Genomic DNA, 23,060 nt, shown 5'->3' with positions numbered 1-23,060 from the left:
TTGACCGAACTTGTTGTTAAATTTGACCGGGGACACTTTTCCATAAGGGGTGCTGCGGGGTCCTTTTCTCTTCTTTTTCACCCGTGTAACTTATTAAAATACATATTATAGAAGCTTTCAGGGATTTGGGCCTCAGTAACAATGTAATCTTTCATTTTGCACCTAAATTTTTTAAAAATATTTATTAGTCTTCTCATGATTAAAAAAAATGAATGCATTTAAAAAGCATTGGCCCGAAATTTTGCGCCTACGGTCCTAAAAGAACCGTTTTTATTGTTATGAATGAACGTTTTTTTATTAACAATGTTTACTCCCTTTCTATTAAAACCACTACGTACCGACCAAATTAAAAAAAACATACAAAATTCAAGTGCCCGAAATAACCAAAGTACGTGCCTCCTAGCGGCGGGATACGGGCAACAATACATTGGCTTATAGGGCAGTCCTTACAGTAGGGATCCTGGCCTATACAGAAAAATGCAGGCGGGTGTGGGGTAATACTGCACTTTGGTTGCATTGGTGGTGTATTGGCTAAACGTGCAGGGCAGGGTATGGTGCTGATAGAAAAGGCATTCAGGCATCAAATATCCAAAAATCTTTTCAGGCCATAATAATGAAAAGACCTTCTCCAAACGCAGTAAAAACTTATACTGAAATGATGGCATCTCCTGAGGTAAAATGTTCCGGAAGTAAAATGAGCCTCCGTTCGGATCTCCGGGTGAGGACTATCTCAGGGGGAACACCATTGCAGGTTAGAAAAATCAGGATAGGGTCTTGGAATCTTGGTAGTCTTACAGGTAAGAGTCTGGAGTTAGTGGATGCGCTCAAACGAAGAAGAGTTCAAATTGCTTGTATTCAAGAAACTAGGTGGAAAGGACAAAGGGCGAAAGAACTAGGTGAAGGATACAAATTGTGGTATGTAGGGAGTAGTAACACTAGAAATGGAGTTGGTATAATTGCTGATAGTGAAATGAAAGGTAACGTAGTAGAAGTTGTAAGAACGAGTGATAGAATGATGTCAGTGAAATTTGTAATTGATAAAGAGGTATTGAATGTTGTTTGTGTGTATGCTCCCCAAACAGGTCTGGGTGAGAATGAAAGAAGAGCTTTCTATGATCAATTAGGAGACGTACTGAGTGATATTCCAGCAGAGGAGAAAGTTATAATAGGAGGTGATTTCAATGCACATGTGGGCCAAACCAAGACAGGATATGAAACAATACATGGGGGATTAGGCTTTGGAACTAGAAATGAAGCTGGAGATGACATGCTTGAATTAGCAACAGCATTGGATATGGCGATTGTTAACACATTCTTTAAAAAGAGAGAAACTCAACTTATTACCTACAAAAGTGGACAACATAAATCCCAAATAGACTACTTCATGATAAGGAAAGAAGACATACGTGAATGCAAGGACTGCAAGGTAATAGTGAGTGAGACAGTAAGCCAACAACATAAGCTGCTTGTTCTGGACATCGAAGTAAAAAGCGAAACTAAACAAAAATATCGGAGAGGACCACAAAAAATCAAATGGTGGCTGCTGAAAGATGAGAAAGAAGGTCTATTCAGGAGAAGAATAGTAGAAAAAATATGTTGGAACATGAAAGGAAGCCCTAATACAATTTGGAGAAAAATGGCCATTAGTATTAGAGAGACTGCTATTGAAATACTTGGGAAAACGTCAGGAAAAAAGTTTGAGGATAAAGAGACTTGGTGGTGGTCAAACGAAGTACAAGGAAAAATAAAAGAGAAGAGAAAATTATATAAAAAGTGGCAAGAAACCAGATCCGACACAGATCTTCAAAACTATATGGTGGCGAAAAAGGAAGTGAAAGTAGCAGTAGCAAAAGCCAAAGCAGAAGCGTGTTCAAACCTATATGATCAACTTGATACCAGGGAAGGCGAAACGAAGATATATAAAATAGCCAAACAGAGAGCAAGGAAAGCAAAAGATTTTAATCAGATTAGATGTATCCGAGATGAAAATAATAAAATACTAGTTCACGAAAGGGAAGTCAAAAAGAGATGGAGAAAGTACTTTGACAGCTTATTAAATGAAGAATTTGACAGACAGCCTGTAGAGTCAACGGAGACAGTAGCAGCAATGGTCACCAAAATAACCAACGAGGAAGTGGCTCAAGCGCTTCAAAAAATAAAGAAAGGAAAAGCGGTAGGACCAGATGATATTCCTGGGGAAGTATGGAGAGCATTGGGAGAGACAGGAACAAGGTGGCTAGCAGGTCTATTTAATAGAATTATGGAAGTCGGACAAATGCCAGACGAATGGAGAAGCAGTATACTGGTACCTGTTTACAAAAACAAGGGAGATATACAACAATGTACAAACTACAGGGCTATAAAACTGCTTAGCCACACCATGAAAATATGGGAAAGAGTAATTGACAGACGGATACGTGAAGAGACCGAAATATCCGAGAATCAATTTGGCTTTATGCAGGGTAGATCAACAACAGATGCAATTTTCATTATAAGGCAGTTGATGGAAAAATACAGGAGTAAAGAAACAAACGCTCATATGGTATTCATTGATCTTGAGAAAGCATATGATAGAGTTCCTCGAGAGATTCTGTGGTGGGCACTCAATAAGAAAGGAGTCCCTGGTGAATATGTAAAGATTGTGAGGGATATGTATGAGGGAGTAACGACTAGTGTTAGGACAGGTGTGGGAGAGACTGATAAATTTCATGTGAAAGTAGGATTGCACCAAGGCTCTGTGCTTAGTCCGTATTTATTCTCATTAGTTTTGGACCAGATAACAGCGAAACTACAGGGTAACATTCCATGGTGCTTAATGTATGCTGATGATGTCGTGTTAGTAGGAAATAGTGAAAGAGACTTAGAACAAAAACTGGAACAGTGGAGACAAGCTCTGGAGGAAAAAGGTTTAAAACTTAGTAGGACAAAAACAGAGTATTTGGAATGTTCATTTAAAGATGGAGCTACTACAAATAAAATGGTATCTTTGGATGGTGAAATGATTGTGAAAAGCAATAGTTTTAAGTACCTAGGATCGGTATTACAGAGTAATGGAGAAATAGATGGAGATGCATGCAGTAGAATTAGGGCTGGATGGATGAAGTGGAAAGAAGCGAGTGGTGTGTTGTGTGACAGAAAAATTCCAATGAAGCTGAAGGGAAAATTCTATAAAACAGCCATAAGACCGGCTATGATGTACGGAACTGAATGTTGGGCAGTGAAAAAGAAAGAGGAACAACGAATGCATGTGGCGGAAATGAGAATGCTTAGATGGATGAGTGGAGTGACAAAGAAGGATAAAATTAGAAATGAGTATATTAGGGGAAGTCTAGGTGTGGCACCAATTGATGCCAAAATGAGAGAGCATAGGTTAAGATGGTTCGGTCATGTTCAACGTCGAGACGTTAATCACCCAATACGAAGAATAGCTGAAGTGCAGATTCCTGGAAGGAGTAGGAGAGGAAGACCAAAGAAGACCTGGGGGGAGGCGATAAGGCAGGACATGTTGGTAAAGGGGATTAACATTGATATGACCCAAGACAGAATTGTGTGGAGAAATGCAATTAGGGAAGCCGACCCCGCATAGGGATAAGGCAAAGAGAATGATGATGATACAAAATTCAAGTGCCCCGATTTTTTTGACCAGGGGTATAGTACAAATACAGACATAGAAATCACTAATTATGCAATTTACTCATTATTAATAATATTACATAATTAAAAGCGCTAATTATGTTGAAGTTTCGTCACGCAGGTTTCAAAATAAACACGATATTGCATGATGATTTTGTATGACGTATATTAAAAACAAATTAAAAAGTATGCATACCAGGTCGTGAGCTTCAGGTTTATTCATTTCACCCTCATCATCATCTGAGTCATCTTCTCCAGAAGATTCCGCATTTGTACCTACAACGTAAACAATTGTTGATTTTTATCAGCACTACAATACATACTAGATTTTGTATAGACTGAAATTTCATAAACATCGAATATATCTTCCCTACTAGGAATTCCATTTTCTTCAAATACTATTATTGAATTCTATTCAAATACAAATATTTTTCTCTGTTTTTACTTTTTTCAAATTAAGTATTGTTAATCTAATTTATTAAGGTAATCCATTACACCGGAAAATAATAAACCAAACAAGCGGTTCTGCCCTGAGGCAATTAAACAAAAAATTAATAAAAGAGAAAACTTTGGCAAATAAATATACGCCAAACAATGAAGCCGCATTTAATAAAGCTGCAAACCAATGTTATATGTATATCCTATAAGATGCGCCAATTGCAAGATACCTGAAAGATTTAACTCTAGAAGCCATCAGAAGCTCTAGAGTTACCCCCGTGGAGGGCTACCCCCTAGAAAAAAAACGGGATATGGCACTCAGCAGTGACCAGGAGGGGAAGCATAGCTTTCTGATCGTTTATTTCTTTCTGATCGTCACGGAGAGACGGTTTTTAATTTAATTTATTTTATATTTAGTTTCATTTATTTTATTTCTTTTCGTTCCCTTTATTTTATTTCAATTTATTTTAATTTTATTTAATGTAATTTACCAGCAAGACAAAATTCAAAGAGCAGGGAGATCTAAAGATTTCTTACGTTTTAAAACAAATTCTGACAAAATCTGAAATGCACTTCAGAACTCATGAACTTTAGGTAAGGTCTCTTAAGAAATTTAACAATAGGTTGCACGAAATTAGACTGAACTATACTAACAAAATAGGGCTTTTCATCGATTGTCATTTGTTTGGAGCTGCTGTCATATGTTGTATAATCTGTGTATAATATCAATATACACGGATTCCACGACATATGACAGAAGCTCGAAACAAATTACTGTGAATGAAAAGCCCTATAAACGATTTTTGGGAACAAATGAAAACGACAATAATCACTACAGCTAGAGAAAATCTTCTAAGACAACGAACACTTAAAAATGACTGAATAATACAAGATATTTTAGACCAATGAACGTTCGAAGACAGTACAAATTCAAAAAATAAGAAAAATACAGTGAACTAAATAGGGAAATCCGAAAAAGAATTAAATTAGGAAAGGCCGATGGCTATAAGAGTCCTGTCTAGAAATTAAAAAGCTGGAGCAACGACACGACACACAGTGGTTTCAAATGCTGAAAACGTAGTCATGAGGTAAAATAAAAAGTCCCTATTTATAGGCTAGGAACTGAAGATTTTCACCTCGCAATTTTTACAGAATGGATCGATTCGCTTGAAAATTTGACAATAAGTAGTGGATAGTCCAAACATCAAAATCTATATGATGCCTAAAGGCGCTTTAACCATATGGGTGGTAATTTTTTATTATATTTTGACCGCAAAAGTTGATAAAAACATTCATTTTAAGCAAAAAATGTTCCACACTTTTTTTGATAAAATTAATATTTTTCGTATCTCTGATGCTAATCTTTCTATTCTAAAGAAAATGGCATTTTTTACCAAACTACAAAAATTCGTTATTCGCTTTTAACTCCAGTTTTTTAAAAACTAATCATTCTCCAGGCAAACTTCTGGAATCTATTAGTAATACATAAATAAAGAAGTATGAATAAGACCAATGACTAAAAACACTGCTAACTTACATTATTATGCTTCCAATTGGATTTCTCCTTTTTTTTTTCAAAAAAATATTTTGATTTTTTAACCATAACTTTTTTATTTTTAATCCTAGAAAGTTTGGTAAAAAAGAATTTTGTAGGTTTCTACAAGATCTATAAGGCTATTAATATTAAATCCTTTTAAAATCCTCAGTCACAAAAAAAGGTGACTGTAAAAGGGTTGGTAAAGGTGGTTTTGCATGTTATTACAAGTTTTAATTGTCAATAGCTCACTCAAGTTTTGCCATAGAAAAATGTTTGCTAACCCCGTTCTTGGGAATTAAATAAGCTACAATTTTATATTTAAATATTTTTTCGTATCTCTGATGCTAATCTTTCTATTCTGAAAAAAAAGGGCATTTTTTACCAAACTACAAAATTCGTTATTCGCTTTTAACTCCATTTTTTTTAAACTAATCATTATAAGCCGGTCAAACCTGTAGAAGCTATTAATAATACATAGATATAGAAGACCAAATAAGGTCAATGACTAATTTTAATTAGGGTGGTAAGTAGGGGAAGTTTCCGATCACTTTTTCGCTGAAAAAAATAGGGACTGACATTTTTTTCTAATTAAGTCACTTAATTTTTTATTTCTGTAGATATATATTTTTAAATACTTTCAATTAGTTTGAACAAGTTATCCTCGAAAAATGCAGTTTTCCCGTCTTTTGAGTTTAAAACTACAATATTTAGCATTTGACGAAGAAGAGCTAATATATAATTAAGTATAGCTCGATTACTATTGGTCTTAAAGAAAATAAAAAAAACTGTTTTGTTTATTTTTTCAAAAGTAACATTTTTGTTAAGCAAAGTTATTTTGATAAAACGAAAACTTTTTGAGTTATTAGCAGAAAACTGGTTAAAACCATTTATTTTTTCGATATAAAACTAATACTTTCGAGAGCGAATAAATCGAAAACTATTAATTTTATCAAAAAAATGTATAGAATATTTTTTGCTTAGAATGAATGTTTTTACCAACTTTTGCGGTCAAAATAAAATAAACAATTTCCACCCACGAGATGGGGTGGCAACCACCCCCATGGTAAAAGCGCATTTCGGCCTCATATAGTTTTTGATCCTTGGACTATCTACTACTTATTCTCAAATTTTCAAGCAAATCGATCTATTCTGCAAAAATTGCGAGGTTTAGTCCTATTTTAAGCTTCATTACTTGGACTATTAGGGATTTTCATGTTTGCAGTTGTTTTCTCATACTATAGTAGAGTCGTAATACGCAGGTATAAGGATCAGACCGAATCTACTCTTATTCATAACTCCGGGACAAATGAGACATGTACGACATTATTTTGGCCGGTAAACATATACTTGAAATAATCAAAATTTCGTAAAAATATATTCAAAATGTACATAATTCTGCGATTTATCTTTATTAATCTCAAAATGTACACTCAAAAAAACAGAATCACATTAGTTTAGCTGCCTTTTAACTGCCTTTGCATTGCTGGCAGTTGTTTGAATACAAAAGTGTGAAATGACGCATATTGCATGATTCTGGCGATTGTTGCGTATGTATGGGCGATTGTACATAAGTAATAGGTTCTGAATATTGTACTTCAAAAAGAAAATGTAATGGTAATCAGCAATTCCAAAAGTCCCTTATAATATAGAATTTCAAAAAAATATGCGTTTAAAATAAAATTTCCGAATTTCTTTCGGGCATATTGGATCCACCATTTTGGTTTTCAAAACAGATACTGTTAGATTTGTAATCAGCGACTTTAAACTACCAAATTTGACAAACAATTTTGCGTTTTGATTAATATTTTCAATTTCTTCCCGCCCCGTTGGACAGGCCATTTTGTTAAAAAAAAAAAAAAAAATAATGTAAGATTCGTGATCAGCGATGCCAAAAACCCTTAAGTACGAAAGGAACTCGGAAGTGTCTGAACAATATACGCTTTTAAACGTTTATGACCGGCATTTGGAACCACAATGCGACAGCTTCCATTTTCAATAAAAACTTTTAAGGAATTAATGGGTAAAAGAAGAATTTACAGACCATACACCTTGCAAGACTCTAGTGGTAGAATTTAAAGTAATACTAAGGAGCGCTATATCGAATGGGAAAAATACATAACAGAAACGGGGCCCACCGAGTCTCAGAAGTGCAAAATACCATCAACCAAGCGAAAGGAAGGATTGCTTCTGGTTCTGACGAGATACCTACAAGAACTATTACAACTATTAGATAACAAGAATGTTGCGACTATCATATCGTTCTTTAACAAGATAAACAGCAGCGGTAAATTACCAGATAACTAGTTGGAATTAATTTTTGTAACCATTCAAAAAAAAAACTACCGCTAAAGAATGTGGCGTCTATTGACTTATTAAAATAGTGTAGCGAAAATATTGCATTGTCGTATGTACCAACATGGTAAGAGGATTGCTGGTGATAAGCAGTTTGGTATCTGAACCGGTATGAGTACTCGGGAAGCGCTTTTTTGCATGCTAATACTTAATAAATTTAGTTGGTTGGACACGTATCAGTTTGCTTAAAAATTTTTACAATAATCAGACCGCTTGCATTAAGATGAATCAGGCGGTTTTAGCTAAAGCTTCAATTAAGCGTGGCATTATGTACTATGTCACTGCCATTGTTTAATGCCTATTCTGTATCAGTGTTTGAAAGAATGTTAAAATATCATAGTGCTAGGTATAAAACTCGGTGGTGAAATTATTAATACCGTCAGCTACGCAGATAATCTCGAAGATCAAACTGAAAAGTCTCAGCTGCAGAATTCATCATTATACTTAATAAAAATTAAAATAATAAATATGTAGTTATTTAAATCTGAAACTTTTCTTGTTGACAGTTCTTTCTGGTACATCCTTAATCTGCGACTTTTACAATTTATAAGACAGCAGACGACGAATATAGAAAACAAAAAGGACTCTACTATATGCAGTCACATTCCGTTTTCATTCGTCTAGAAAAAGTACAGAAAGAAATTTCCTAGTACTCAATCTGAGTAAAGATAGAAAAGTAAGAGATGGTTTTGCTTGCTTTCAATTCAGAGGAATGCACAATCGCTGGACAGCTGTTTCTGTCATTGCAGGCTTCCTCAACAGCGCTAACAATCTAGAAGATTTTTAAACTCTGTTGAACGCAGTGAACAATAAATGCAATGAAAAGGGCTTAAACATCATCGCAAAGAAAATGAAATGTATGGTGGTCAGAAAAATTGATTTAAAGACTCGGTACTAAAACTAGATACCAAAACTTTGAGCAAGTGAAACACTTTAAGGCCGCGTCCCACCATAAAATAATTTGATCAAACTGGGTTGAGCAAACTGAAAGTGACAGTTAGTGACGTCACATCCTGAGTGTTCATTATGGATAATAATGAAAAATTTTAATTTTAAATAAAGTAAAAACAAGTTAGACAACTCAATACAAAAAATTTGATCAAACTAGACTGATAGTGAGAGCACAGATTTTTAGAATTTCAAAAAACTGCAATTGTGACGTCACTTTGACGTACTTCCGGAGTTTGCTCAAACTGTTTGATCAAATTATTTGATGGTGAGACGCGGCCTTCAGATATCTAGTCAGCGGGATTGACTGCAGAGTTGAGAGCGACGAGAATTCGACTAGAATAGAAATGGTACGCTAAGTTTCACTAACTGGTTTTCTGTATTATGTAATAGAAGTACCTCGTTGAACATACGTCTAAGATAGTCCAAGTAATGAAGTTTAAAATAGGACAAAACCTCGTAATTTTTACAGAATGGATCGATTTGCTTGAAAATTTGAGAATAAGTAGTGGATAGTCCAAGAATCAAAATCTATATGATGCCGAAAGGCGCTTTTACCATAGGGGTGGTTGCCACCCCATCTCGGGGGTGGAAGTTTTTTATTATATTTTGACCGCAAAAGTTGGTTTTTTGATAAAATTAATATGTTTCGATTTATTCGCTATCGAAAGTGTTAGTTTTATATCGAAAAAATCAATGTTTTTAATTTTTCGAGGATAACTTGTTGAAACTAATTTAAAGTATTTAAAAATATCTATCTTCAGAAATAAAAAAAGTCTCTAGCTTAAAAATTAAGTGACTTATAATGAAAAGAATGTCAGTTCCTATTTTTTCAGCTAAAAAGTGATCGGAAGCAACCTCCTAATCACCACCCTAATTAAAATTAGTCATTGGCCTTATTTGGTCTTCTTTACTTATGTATTATTAATAGGTTCTAGAAGTGTGACAGACTTAGAATGATTAGTTTAAAAAAAAATGGCCTTATCTTTAGAATGGAAAGATTAGCATCAGAGATATGAAAAAATGTTAAAATATGAAATTGTAGCTTATTTAATTCCCAAGAACCTGGTTTGCAAAAAATTTTTCTATGGCAAAAATTGAGTGAGCTATTGACAATTAAAACTGTAATAGCATGCAAAAACCACATTTACCAACCCTTTCAATGTCACCTCTTTTTGCGACTGAGGATTTTAAAAAGATTTAATATTAATAGGCTTATAGATCTTGTGAAAATCTACAAAATTGTTTTTACCAAACTTTTACCAAAGATAAAAAATAAAAAAGGTACGGTTAAAAATCAATATATTTTTTTGAAAAAAAAAGGAGAAATCCAATTGGAAGCATAACAATGTAAGTTAGCGGTGTTTTTAGTCATTGGCATTATTCATTCTTCTTTATTTATGTATTATTAATAGATTCTAGAAGTTTGACTGGCTTAGAATGATTAGTTTTAAAAAAACAGGAGTTAAAAGCGAATGACGAATTTTTGTAGTTTTGTAAAAAATGCCATTTTCTTCAGAATAGAAAGATTAGCACCAGAGATACGAAATAATGTTTAAATACGAAATTGTAGGTTATTTAATTCCCAAGAACTTGGTTTAAAATTTTTTTTTCTACGGCAAAAATTGAGTGAATCGTAAATGAGTATATTATCGAAAACCATTGATCTAACACTTTCGATAGCGAATAAACCGAAAACTATTAATTTTATTTAAAAAATGTATAGAACATTTTTTGCTAAGAATGAATGTTTTTATCAACTTTTACGATCAAAATATAATAAAAAATTTCCACCCCCGAGATGGGGTGGAAACCACCCCCATGGTAAAAGCGCCTTTCGGCATGATATAGATTTTGATCCTTGGACTATCCACTACTTATTCTCAAATTTTCAAGCAAATCGATCCATTCTGTAAAAATTGCGAGGTGAAAAGCTTCGGTTCCTGGACCAAGAGTGCTAAGTGCTGGACCGCTTTGCTTTATGACAGAACAAATCCAACGAACGTGTACTAGAAACCATGCGCAAAGAGCAAGAATTAATCAACACCATTAAAATGAGAAAGGTCCAAAACTTCGGGAACCTAAATATAGCTTACTCCGGTTGATCATTCACGGCAAGAAAAAAAACGCTGGGTCGGAAGAAAACAACTGCCCCGACTACGTAACCTTACACAATGCGCAGATAGCAGAGTTGAGGAATTGTTTCATATAGCTACCGACCAAGAAGCATTCCAGCAGCTTGGTAACATGAAGCAAGCCAAAGCTTGAAAACAATGATGCACACAAAGAAGAAGAACCACTTTCCGATAGCGCAAAGTACTTCGGTATTCATCTTGATACACGACTTACTTAGGAGAACCACAATTTTAATAAAATTTCCACCGGGTGGGGACGTGCAACGAATCTAATCTTGAAATCCTGCAAAAATTTTAACCGAAAGTTTTTAGGCAGATTGTTAATACGTCTTATTAAGTAGACGATGAAGTCTTATTTCGTGATCTTTCTGAAGCTTTGTGCGCGAAGAAATAAAAGAGTGTAGTGCTGGTTATCTAAACTCTAAAGCAATTGGAAGTTCATTCTAACTCTAGTGCAGTAAGTCTACTGGACAAATAATGAAGTGAGGACACTTAATAGATTCAAATCCCTGGACTTACCGAACAGATTTCATTTTAATAAGTAAATCCTCTAGAATATAAGGAAATTGTTGTAAATATTAATATTAGTTAAGAAATACAAAGGAATTACAAAGTTAACAGAATTATCCGGTAACCTTCCTTCACATTACTCTATTTCTTTTTTTATCAAATTATGTAAAAAAGTAGATTACACATTCTGACTTCAAAGTTAACTCGTTAGATGCCCATGCCGTTTTTTCCCTGGAAGTCGTCTGTTGTGAACCGGTTGTACTGCAGCCACTTGGCTTATTGTACATCTTCCATTCGTTTATGAAACCCATTCCAGAATTCTGGAACCCTGTACCAGCTTGTACAGGTCTAGTGGGTGGGTGCCATATACAGGGTGTCCAGAAACTCTACCGACAAACGAAGACAGGAGATTCTTCAGATAATTTTAAGACTATTTAGCTCAATTCACCTAATCCGAAAAGGCTTCCTAAGGGAGCTAGAGCTCTTTGAAGATGGCGTCTTGTAATTAGTTTTTCTTAAATACCTCCAGAACGCTTCAATTTAGAAAAACGAAAATCGGTACGTATATTTATCTTCCAGTGATAAATCGATTCCATCTATTACCAATTTCTAGTACCGATCATAGACGTCCCTTTTGGATAGGGCAACGGTTATTTTATCACATAACTTTTTTGTCTTTAACTTTTAAGCATTTTTGACACTAGATTATTAAATTATGAGGTATTCTAGTACTAAAAGGTACTCTTGGTTTAAGTCGGCAGAACACACGGTTTTCTAGAAAAATCGATTTGAAAATTTTTCGTTTTTTGAATTTGAATAAAAATTGAAAAAAATTTTCAAAAAAAGGTGTATTTTATCAACTTAAAGCAAGAGAGACTTTTAGTACTAGAATATCTCATAACTTAATAATCTCGACTCAAAAATGCTTAAAAATCAAAGACAAAAAATATTAAAAATATTGCTATATGCAATAAAATAACCGTTGACCTACCCAAAACGGACGCATATAACCCGTACTAGAAATTTGCAATTAATGAAATCGATTTATCTCTGAAATATAAATAAACATACCAGTTTTCGGATTTCTAAATAGTTTTTTTTTATTTTTTTTTTTGGAAATTCAAAAAAGAAAAATTTTTAAATCGATTTTTCTAGAAAACAGTGTATCCTATCGACCTAAAACAAGAGTACATTTTAGTTGTAAAATACCTCACAACTTAATAATCCAGAGTCAAAAATGCCTAAAAATAAAAGATAAAAAAGTTATGCGATAAAATAACTGTTGCCCTACCCAAAACGGACGCCTATGACCGGTACTGAGTCGATTTATCTCTGGAAGATAAATATGTGTACCAATTTTCGTTTTTCTCAATAGAAGCGTTCTGGAGTTATTTAAGAAAAACTAATTACAAAACGCCATCTTCAAAGAGCTCTAGCTCCCTTAGGAAGCATTTTCGGACTAGGTGAATTGGGTTAAAACATCTTAAAATTATCTGAGGAATCTCCTGTCTTCGTTTGTCGGTAGAGTTTCTGGACACCCTGTATATTTGGAGTCACTTCGATGTCTCCGAAAAGTGTTTGCCGCCTCCGATTCAATGCCTCACAGTCATGCAAAATATGGTTGACTGTTTCAGGTTCTCTGTTACAGAGTCTGCAGCTCAAATCTCCATGAAACAGCCCCATTGTATGCAGGTGACCCTTAACTGTCGCATGTCCAGTGAGGAAATCTGTTATGACTCTGAGCTGATTCCTGCTTGTTTTCAGCAGTAACTCACCCTACTAGCACATGTCCGTCCGATATACATCTTGCCATGTGTTTGACCGGGTACACTCTCCCAGTGCGAGTTATGTTGGCCTCGGATCCAGGCTTTTTTCGTTCGCGGACGGTGCTTTTTGGCACTCCCACGGCCGGCTCTGGACCCAGGTATTTTGTAGCTGATGCTCTCTTGGCAAGTGCATCAGCTCTTTCATTGCAGTATATGCCCCGATGACCTGGAACCCATACCAGTATAACACTGTTATGTTGTGCCAGTCTGTCAAGTTCTTGTGGACATTCCCACACCAGCCTAGAGTTCACCTTAGGGTTTATAAGAGCCCCAATGGCTGCTTGGCTATCTGTGCATATGTTAACCCGCTGCAGACCTTAAATTTCCACCACTACAGAATATTCCTGCGCCCGAACCGTCTGCAGTTTTAGACCCGTCCGTATACCAGGTGTAACCCTGCAGTCTGGGTCAAGAGTTTCCTCTGTCCCATTCGTCTCGTGGGCAAATGTCCACTTGAAAAGGTACTTCAGGCTTGTATCTTGATGTCATATGGTCAGAAATCATCATCCATTCGCCGTCATTAGTTTCATTCGTTATTCTACTGTCCTGATTTAACTGGTACACTTCGCGTCAAAAAAAACTGGTACAACTCTTATACCCGAAAAAAGTGTTTTTTTCAAGTTGTGTAAGTTGATCTTGTCACAAGTGTCATTCTAATTTCTAGGGCAACGTTGCCAGTTCAACGAAAATATTATATCAAACTAGGTAAAAACGGGGCTGTGCGACAGACCGCATTTTTAATATACTAAAAACTAAAACAATTGTAATTTTCCGTCATCTCAATTAAGTATCCATACATTGATTCGTGTTTTATTATAATTTATGAAAATATTTCAATTCAAAAATAATGATAGATAATAAATCTTGACTTGACTTTAAATTATTATGTTTAATGTCAAATCGAGAGGTGTGATTGGTTTCTCGTAAATTGTAGGACCAAACTGTATTAAGTTGTGTAGAATAAATAAAACGCACTGGAAAAATTAAAAACTAAATTTGAAATTAATACAAAATGAATAACTTTTACAGTGAACAAGTGTGTAATTTAAATATATGTATTAAAATTCGAAATATAGATTTTAAACGTTATTTTTTGTATTTAGATTTAGTGCAATTCCGTTATCTCTGATGGCAACAACGCTGTGATTCACGAACAATAATTGTCAGTCTGAACACAGGTTTACATTGGGAAAAAAAAGTGTACCAGTTTTATATGACGCGAAGTGTACGTTGCTCACGTTTTCTCGCAGTCTATAATATGCTTACTGCCCATGCCGTAAACAGAACTAAACTGAGGTGCCCTACTAGTAACGGTACGTTTAGTAACGCAATACCACTGCCGACACTCGTGCGTCGTCGGTACCCTCGTGCCGACACACTGTCGGCATGGGTACTACGAGTTAAAAAATAGTTTTTGGTTTGGCTAAATAGTGTCTATGTTGAGAACGAGTTCCATAGACCCATGAAAATAATTACCAGTAACACAAAAACTACTGCATTATGTTCATTTCACTCCAAACCCGAGCCATATTACAAATTAATATGCTCTGTGAATACATATTTTATAATAAATCTCTTTCTCTCTCTCTCTTGTCGTTTCTCCATTACTAAGAATCGTGATTTCTTCCAATATTCGTAAAAATTTTTTTCCATTGGTCTTTATCTTCAGCAGCTCTAAGAGCTTCGCAGAATGAGTTTCCAGCTGAATTCTTAATTTGGTCGGACCATCTAGTTGGTGATCGTCCTCTTGATCTTATCCCCGGAACGTTTCCAGAAACAATTAATCTCTCCAAACTATCGTCACCTCTGCTAACCACGTGACCGAAGAATTGCAGAATTCGTTGTAGACATATTGTGCACAGCCTTTTTTAATCTCGAGTTGGTTTAGAATGGAAACGTTTGTCCTATGAGCTGTTCAAGGTATGCGCAGCATTCTTCTCCAGCACCACATCCCAAAGGCATCAATTTTTTGGCGCTCGCGTGCGCGAAGAGTCCAAATCTCTGCCCCGTATAGAAATATTGATAATACAAGGGCATTCACCAGTCTCATCTTGATATTTTGAGAGATAGATCTGTCTTTCCAAACTTTAGTTAGGCGACTCATTGCATTTTTTGCCATACCAATACGTCTCCGAACTTCTGCTTCACAGTTACCATCGTTAGTTATACTAGACCCGAGATAGACAAAAGTGTTTACTATCTGGTATTCCTGTAACATGTTAGTCTGTTGAATAGTGTCAAATCTGTCGATCACCATTATTCTGTCTTAGCTTTTTGGATTTTCAGACCAACTTTATTGCTTTCGTACTCAACTCTTCGCAAGAGATCAAACATTTCTTGCTTATTTGATGTTATAAGTGTAGTGTCATCAGCAAATTTAAAAAATTGAAGATTTTCCTACCAGCTATTGTTATTCCACCGGCCCATCCTTCTAAAGCCATCGTTATGACATGTTCACCATAAATGTTGAATAAGTCAGGTGACAAATCCTTGTCTAACACCTCTCTCGATCTTGAATTAGTTTGAGAACTTGTGATCTAGTTACAGATTTTTAATAAGTGTCACCAGGTGCATTGGTGTGCCCATTTCTATCAAAATGGACCACAGATTTATCCAGCTTACATAATCAAATGTCTTTTGGTAGTCAACGAAGCATATAATCCTAGGTAATTGAAATTCTCTAGACTTTTCAATGGTCTCAGGTTCAGGATCTGTTCCCGTGTACCTCCACCCTTTACAAACCCCGCTTGTTCCTGAGCTATTTGGTAATGTAGATAGGTTTTAATCTGTTTTTGATGATATGCAACAAGATTTTACTAGCATGTGTTATTAGTGACAGTGTGCGGTAGTTTTCACATCTGATAGTAGTTCCTTTTTTGTGTAGCGGTATAATAAATAGTAACCTACAACTTCCTGGTTTATAAAGAAATAATAAAACCTAATAGCAAGCAAATTTTCGTATCATCCTGAAAAACAAAAACCTATCGACCCCAAGCTATACAAAATACGTATGTATAATATAACTTAAAAAGTGGAGAAAATGATCTAGTTGAAGCTGTGACTGTAGTGTTCCTGATCAAGAAATAGACATATAGTTGACGCACGTGACGTCATTACATAGCCGGGAGATACAAAATATACTTAGTGACAAAAAGTAAACACCTATGTAAATGAATATAAAAAATACTAAATATATGATAATAACCAAAGAAAACAAATATACAAACAAACATACGTTTGGGAGATGTACCGATAGAAAGTGTTGAAAGATACAAATACCTGGGCACCTGGATTTTAAAAAATAATGATCAAACAACAGAAATAAGGACCAGGATAGAAAAAGCAAGAAATGCGTTTGTAAAAATGAAAACAATCCTCTCCAATAAATACCTTAGATTAGAACTGATAGTAAGAGCTCTCAAATGATATATGTTTTCGATACTCCTACGACAATATGGACTAGAAAGCTGGACACTGAAGCGAGAAGATATAAATAAGCTATAGTCACTTAAAATGTGGTGTTCCAGAAGGATGCTTAGAATAGCACAGACACGGAAGAAAACGAACACGGAAGTATTGCGAGAAATAAGCAGAGAATACGAAATAATACAGAATAAAAATAAGAAAGTTGCAATATCTATGACACGTAATGAGGGAACAGCGATATGAAATGCTTGATGATACAGGGAAAGATAAGAAGAGGAATGAGTATGAGGAGGAGAATTTCTTTTATTTGTAAGTTAAAAATAAACCAGAGAAAAAATGTTTTATTTTTCAAAATTTGAAATAAGTAATATAATTTACGTTACCTTTAATAGACGAGTCTAACGTGTGATTCTTCGTTGTAGCAGTTGTAAGTATTTCATAACAGTGTAGACATACTCTGAGAGGCTTTGAACTTTGATTGGGAAGCAGGAATCGCTTACTTGAGCAAGGTCCACATACCACAGATCCACATTTACGACAATGATGCTAAAATTACATAATATATTTATTGAGAATGTTCCAAACTTAAACTTCGTTCACATGTTACATCTTTGTTACAAGATATAGCATTGTATTTACATAAATTGTTAATATAGTTTATAAACATGAATTGACTAACCCTTCTGTTTATTAAAGTAAATTGGGTTTTCCTACAATGCATGCATACTGGCGCTTCTCCATCTGGTACCCAAACTGCAGCATGTTCTGCGACAGCTTTTTTACCACCTACAATCAATAATACGCAAATTATAATACATCAACTTTATAAAATATAATTATGTAAAAAAATAAAATAAAGTAAAAACCAGAGATACGGGATGTCGCCAGAAAGCAGTTTATTAACGAAAAGTCTTGGGTTAAAAATATTGTTTATTATTTTTATTTCAGTTATTTTAATTGTTTAATTGTAGTAAACTTTGTATCTAGGGCTTTTCGTTGTTTTCCTCGTAATACGAGAGATGTCGCTAGATTGCGTCTCAAAAGGTGGAATCATTGTATCGCGATGGTTTCCCTTAAATAGGCAGGCTGTTGATATTTGGTTTAGAGTTGTGACTGCATAGCTCCACCGAGGACGCATGAGATGCAGAAATAGCTATCTAGAGATGGTGGTCCAACTCTGAACCAAATAAAAACTGCCTTTTCCTTTAAAAAAATAAACTTGATATAAAACTTATTATAGAATTAATATAAAAATGAGCAACTACATTGGTTTGCAGGCTAACTAAGTGATGGTAGCTAGATATAGCAAAAATTTCACCGAGTGACTGCCGGTATAAGCAATTCCCAATTACTGACCAACAGCTTCGGGCTGATGAGTGGGTAAGTCTTTTTTGTCCTTCTTGTTCCTAGGGTGCCTGTCCGTTCCGAACGTTAGCGATCATTTTCGCTATGATAACTTTGTTGGTTGCTATACGGAATAGTTATGTCGAGGTCTTTCTATACCATGCTCTAAGGTTAGCAAGCCAGGATGTTCTTCTTCGTCCTGGGGCCCTTTTTCCTTCAATTTTACCTTGTAAAATGCATTGGAGTAGCTCGTATCTGCCTTGATTTCTCATTATATGTCCCAAGTACTGCAGCTTACGGCCCTTCACGATGTTGACTAAATCTGCGGTTGTGTTCATCCTCCGTAGTACTTCTTCATTGTCGACTTTGTATGTCCATGGTATCTTCACGATCCTTCTGTACAACCATAGCTCAAAAGCCTGAAGTTTCGATAGAGTTTCTGCCTTTAATGTCCACGTTTCTACTCCGTATAGAAGCACTGAGTACACACGTAATATTTAAGGAGCCTTATTTTTGTTTTTAGGGTGAGGTCATGGCTCTTGAACAAAGCGCTCATAATAAAAGAATGCACTTTTTGCCTTTCCGATGCGAGATCTAATATCTTGAGTATTGTCTCACGACTGATAGATTATAGTTCCCAAGTATTTGTATTGTGAGACACGTTCAATTCTCATTTGGTTCACCTACAGATTTGCTCCAGTTATGTTTTACTTGCTGATGATCATTAGCTTGGTTTTGCTGGTGTTTATATCTAGTCCATATGTTCTACTTGTTTCCGTTATTTTGTTCATTAAGTTTTGCAGCCCTTCTATGATATTGGAAAACACTATTGTATAATCTGCATACCGCAGGTTACTGAGCTTGACTCCATTTATTGAGATGCCTTCATCAATATCTTTTAGATTCTTTTCAAAAACATGCTCTGAGTACAGATTGAATATCAGAGGTGAAATTATGCATCCCTGTCTCAGTCCCCTTAAGATTTTGACCTGATCTGTATATTCTCCATCTATTCGGAGCACTGCTGATTGATTCCAATACAGGTTAGCTATTATTTTCAAGTCTCTTCCGTCAATCCCTGTCCTCTTCAGCAGTTTCATAATTTGTTCATGCCTGACTCTATCGAAAGCCTTCTTGTAGTCAATCAGGCATGCAAAAACATCACAAGTGACATCTCTACATTTCTGAAACAACACCTGCACGCTAAATAAAGCCTCCCTCGTACCAACGGACTTCAGAAATCCAAACTGATTGGGCGCAATTTGTTCTTCGCATTTTCGGTAAATTCTATTGTGGATGGTATAGTCTTCACAAACTTTTGCTCCTGGTTTTTTGAGCAACGGTACGAACTCAGATTTGAGCCACTCTGCTGGTATTTTTTTGTCCTAAGATTGAAAAATCGATCCCGAAAGCGGATGAACCAAGGTCACGAGGAGTAGGATGCAGAAGGCAACGGGAAACCACTGAATTAATTACTCGTAGAGTCTTCCTAGCAAAATCAAGAATGGCAAATCGTCGGTCTAATAAGCAAATAGCGTAAGTCACAAATTGAAGATTTTACAGGAGAGGCAAAAAACTTTGGAGCTTGCCTATGCCCAACAGACAACAAAAGTAATAAAAGAGAAAATTGTCTAACTCCAAGTAATATATAATTGACCAAAATTAATTAAACAAAATATTTACACAAACTTTCTACTTATTATACAATATCCATATTAATAATAATCATCAAAATATATTTATTTACTTACATTTTCTAACGTTTTCAATCAAAACAACTTCAGAAACACTGTTACGTACAAGTGAACATCTGATCAAACAATGGACATAGGCAATATTCGTATGAATGTGAACAAAACATGGGACTTCAGCAAAATTCGTTTAGCGAAATAAAATAATAATGGCGTTTGTGAGAATTGTTAGGCGGTAGCTTTTACCGTCTACTACTAGATGACACCAAAAAACAATTTTCGCAAAAAATGGACTTAGACAATTTGCTTATTAGACCGACGAAATGTCAAATAAAATAATCAAACATCCTGATTATGGACCGCGGAATCCAAGATCCGGCAGGGGATGAATAAGTGTAGACCACGGGATCTCCTGAGTCGAAAACCAAAGAAATCCCTGTGCATTTAGTGTTAAGACATTGAAAGTAGCAATCTAGAATGTCAAAAGTGCATGGAGAACCAGGAGTGACCAGGGTCAAGCAAATAAATTTCAAGTAACATTCAAGTAACAACACGGTCAATCATCGCTATGGTGTTGCTATCTTAGTTGCAAAAAAGATCCGTAGCAAAAAACACGGGTTTGCAAAGTATTGACAAGTAGTATCTGATATAGCCAAGGTCAAATATGATATCTGAAGGTATATTAGGATGTAATGAGCTTGAAGAACCGTTTTTTATAGGAAACGATTTTATCACATGAGGAATATAACTGAGGAAAAATTCGATTTTTTCCAAATATGAAGTATACACCGTTAGATGCATCTAGAGTCTTCCTACAAGCGCTCAGTTTTTGGTCCAATTCGTAGGTGGGAATTTTGAGTAAGTGTCGAAAAACCTAAATTTTCAAAATTCAATTTTTCAGGTTTTTGGCTATACTGGGCCATGTATATGTCTGATCCTGACCACTTAGGCACCGTTTGAAAGCCGGACTTGAGAACTACTGATTTGATATATTTGCGGTGTTCCTAGTCTCTTTGAACCTGAGATACATTGACCCGGAAAATATACCCTGTTGTACCTACCCAGTCTTATACCTGGCTTCTGGATGGTCAAATGTCACAAACTACACCGGTTCTGAATAGGGGCCCCGACCCCTTCTTGAAATATAGAAAAGAAAAAATTCAGAACAACGTAATTTTTCCACTCACATGCATACACCCACAAACATTTTTCCCTTTTTAAACAGGAATTGAGTTAAATTTCTGAGGTCGGTAACTTTTGAACAGTATGGCTGATTTCTAAAATGAGATATGCGTTGGAAAGGTATTGACGAATACCTTTCGAAACGAAAGAGCCCGAAAAACACCCCAAATGGGGAGGGCCATGAAACGGACACTCTTAAACCAAAATGGATATATGACATATGGAATTGGCTGGTCTTTTCCTAAACTTTAAGGTGGGAGTTTATAGTGTCGCATGTGGGGGGGGGGTGATTATATGCCCTTATAAAACGTTAAGGGGGCTGCCCTTATAAAACGTTACCAATGTTCATTTGATATTGAACTTTTCTTATTAAACAGGTTAAATAATACTTACTTTTTCTAAGTAAATCATCAATACATTTGTTGATGTGTGCCATCCACTCTCCTTTTTCCACAGAAGTTGCAGCATATACAGCAAATGATTTTGAAGCAGTTCTTATTAACCAACCATTTTTATACACTGTAAAAAAACACAAATGAGGGGTGCGCAACCATAACGTTATAAGTGTCACTCGAGCTGAAATATGTTTTATATAATTAAAACACTTTCTTTGCATTTGTGCCGATTTTTACTTGCACTCTTGAAGCCCAAGCTCTGAGATGCCCCCCACCTTGAATACAGTGAAAGAGTGCTAGTGAAGGTCGGCACATACAACGTTATGGTTTGGCACCCCTTAAATTTTATTGGCACTAATCATTTCACCAGAATTTTGCAACAGAAAAAGAAAAAATAATACACCAAAAGAATAATAATGTTTGTCATTAGTAATAATTTCGGAATTTAAGATTGATCTTGAGTAGAATAAAATCTATTATCCGCAAAATTTATATGCTTCTTTTCATGAGCATTTTTCAGTGCGTCACAAATGATAGAAAAAAGGTAAGTCCGTGATAATATACATTTTAGTGACATGACATTTTAGTTAAATCTGACAGTTGTCATATTTTATTTGCAATTTGGCATAAAAACAAATCAATTGTGTTTATTGCATTTATAAAATGGTATTTTCTTTGATTTGTATATTCTTATAAATTGTACAGATTATATTCGTAGATATATTATATAATTCGTAAATAATTTTTTTTTCGACTATAGCGCCATCTATTGACAACTAGAATAAATGTTATAAATGTCACCGATGAAATGTAATCACCGACGTGCGTTTTTTTCTGTCACATATAATTTAATGCGTTAGAATGAAATCGAAAAACTGTGCGCACTGAAAGATGCTCATGAGAAAAAGCATAAGCTCTGATTCTAGTGATAGCGAAACACCAAAATTGGTTAAAGACAATACAATAACTTATTCCACAATTATTGGCCTTATTTGTAGATTTCTCTCAATATATGGTTCTATATTACTATTTCCATGTAGTCCAATCAGACAAAGTTACTTGTGGTTAGTAAACAAGACGTCGGCCCTATGCAACTAATTGTCAGTGATGAATCAATAACAAAAGTTAACCATTTTAAATACCTAGGATGTTGGATAAACGAGACACTAAATCCGGATGAAGAAATTAAAACTCGTATAGAAATTGCAAGAGGAGCATTTATGAAACTTAGATCTATTCTGAGCAACTCTCAGCTGAATTTGCAACTAAGAATCAAGTTCCTAAAATGTTATGTGTATCCTGTATTACTATATGGATGTGAAACCTGGATCATGAAGGTTAACATGATGAACAAATTAGAAGCCTTTGAGATGTGGTCATATCGTAGAATGCTCAGAATATCTTGGGTTCAACGCATTTCTAATAGAGAAGTCTTAAACAGAGTAGGTCAAGGCGAAGGTGACTTAATGAAGATGATAAAAAAGAGAAAACTTGAATATCTGGGGCATATAATGAGAGGTAGCAGATACAGGATGCTGCAGTTAATACTCAATGGAAAGATCGACGGAAAAAGAGGAATTGGTCGAAAGAAATATTCATGGCTCAGAAACCTTCGTCAATGGACTGGCTTATCAGCAGATCAA

General features: G+C 35.2%; 1 protein-coding gene across 1 annotated transcript in view; it reads right to left on the bottom strand.

The window, feature by feature from the left end:
• Positions 1–23,060, bottom strand: part of LOC114334666 (pleckstrin homology domain-containing family F member 2) — a 75,162-nt gene that overhangs the window by 14,617 nt on the left and 37,485 nt on the right. The window contains exons 4-7 of the mRNA XM_050645317.1: positions 21,416–21,541; positions 17,485–17,591; positions 17,189–17,351; positions 3,830–3,909 (exon numbers count right to left, since the gene is read on the bottom strand). Of these exons, the coding sequence (XP_050501274.1) occupies positions 3,830–3,909; positions 17,189–17,351; positions 17,485–17,591; positions 21,416–21,541 (476 nt within the window). The remainder of the gene's footprint in view (positions 1–3,829; positions 3,910–17,188; positions 17,352–17,484; positions 17,592–21,415; positions 21,542–23,060) is intronic.

The sequence above is a fragment of the Diabrotica virgifera genome, chromosome 3, assembly GCF_917563875.1.
Source record: "Diabrotica virgifera virgifera chromosome 3, PGI_DIABVI_V3a".
NCBI classification, from domain to species: domain Eukaryota; kingdom Metazoa; phylum Arthropoda; class Insecta; order Coleoptera; family Chrysomelidae; genus Diabrotica; species Diabrotica virgifera.
Note: the sequence above shows the minus strand (reverse complement) of the source record. Positions and strands in the feature narration are given on the sequence as shown.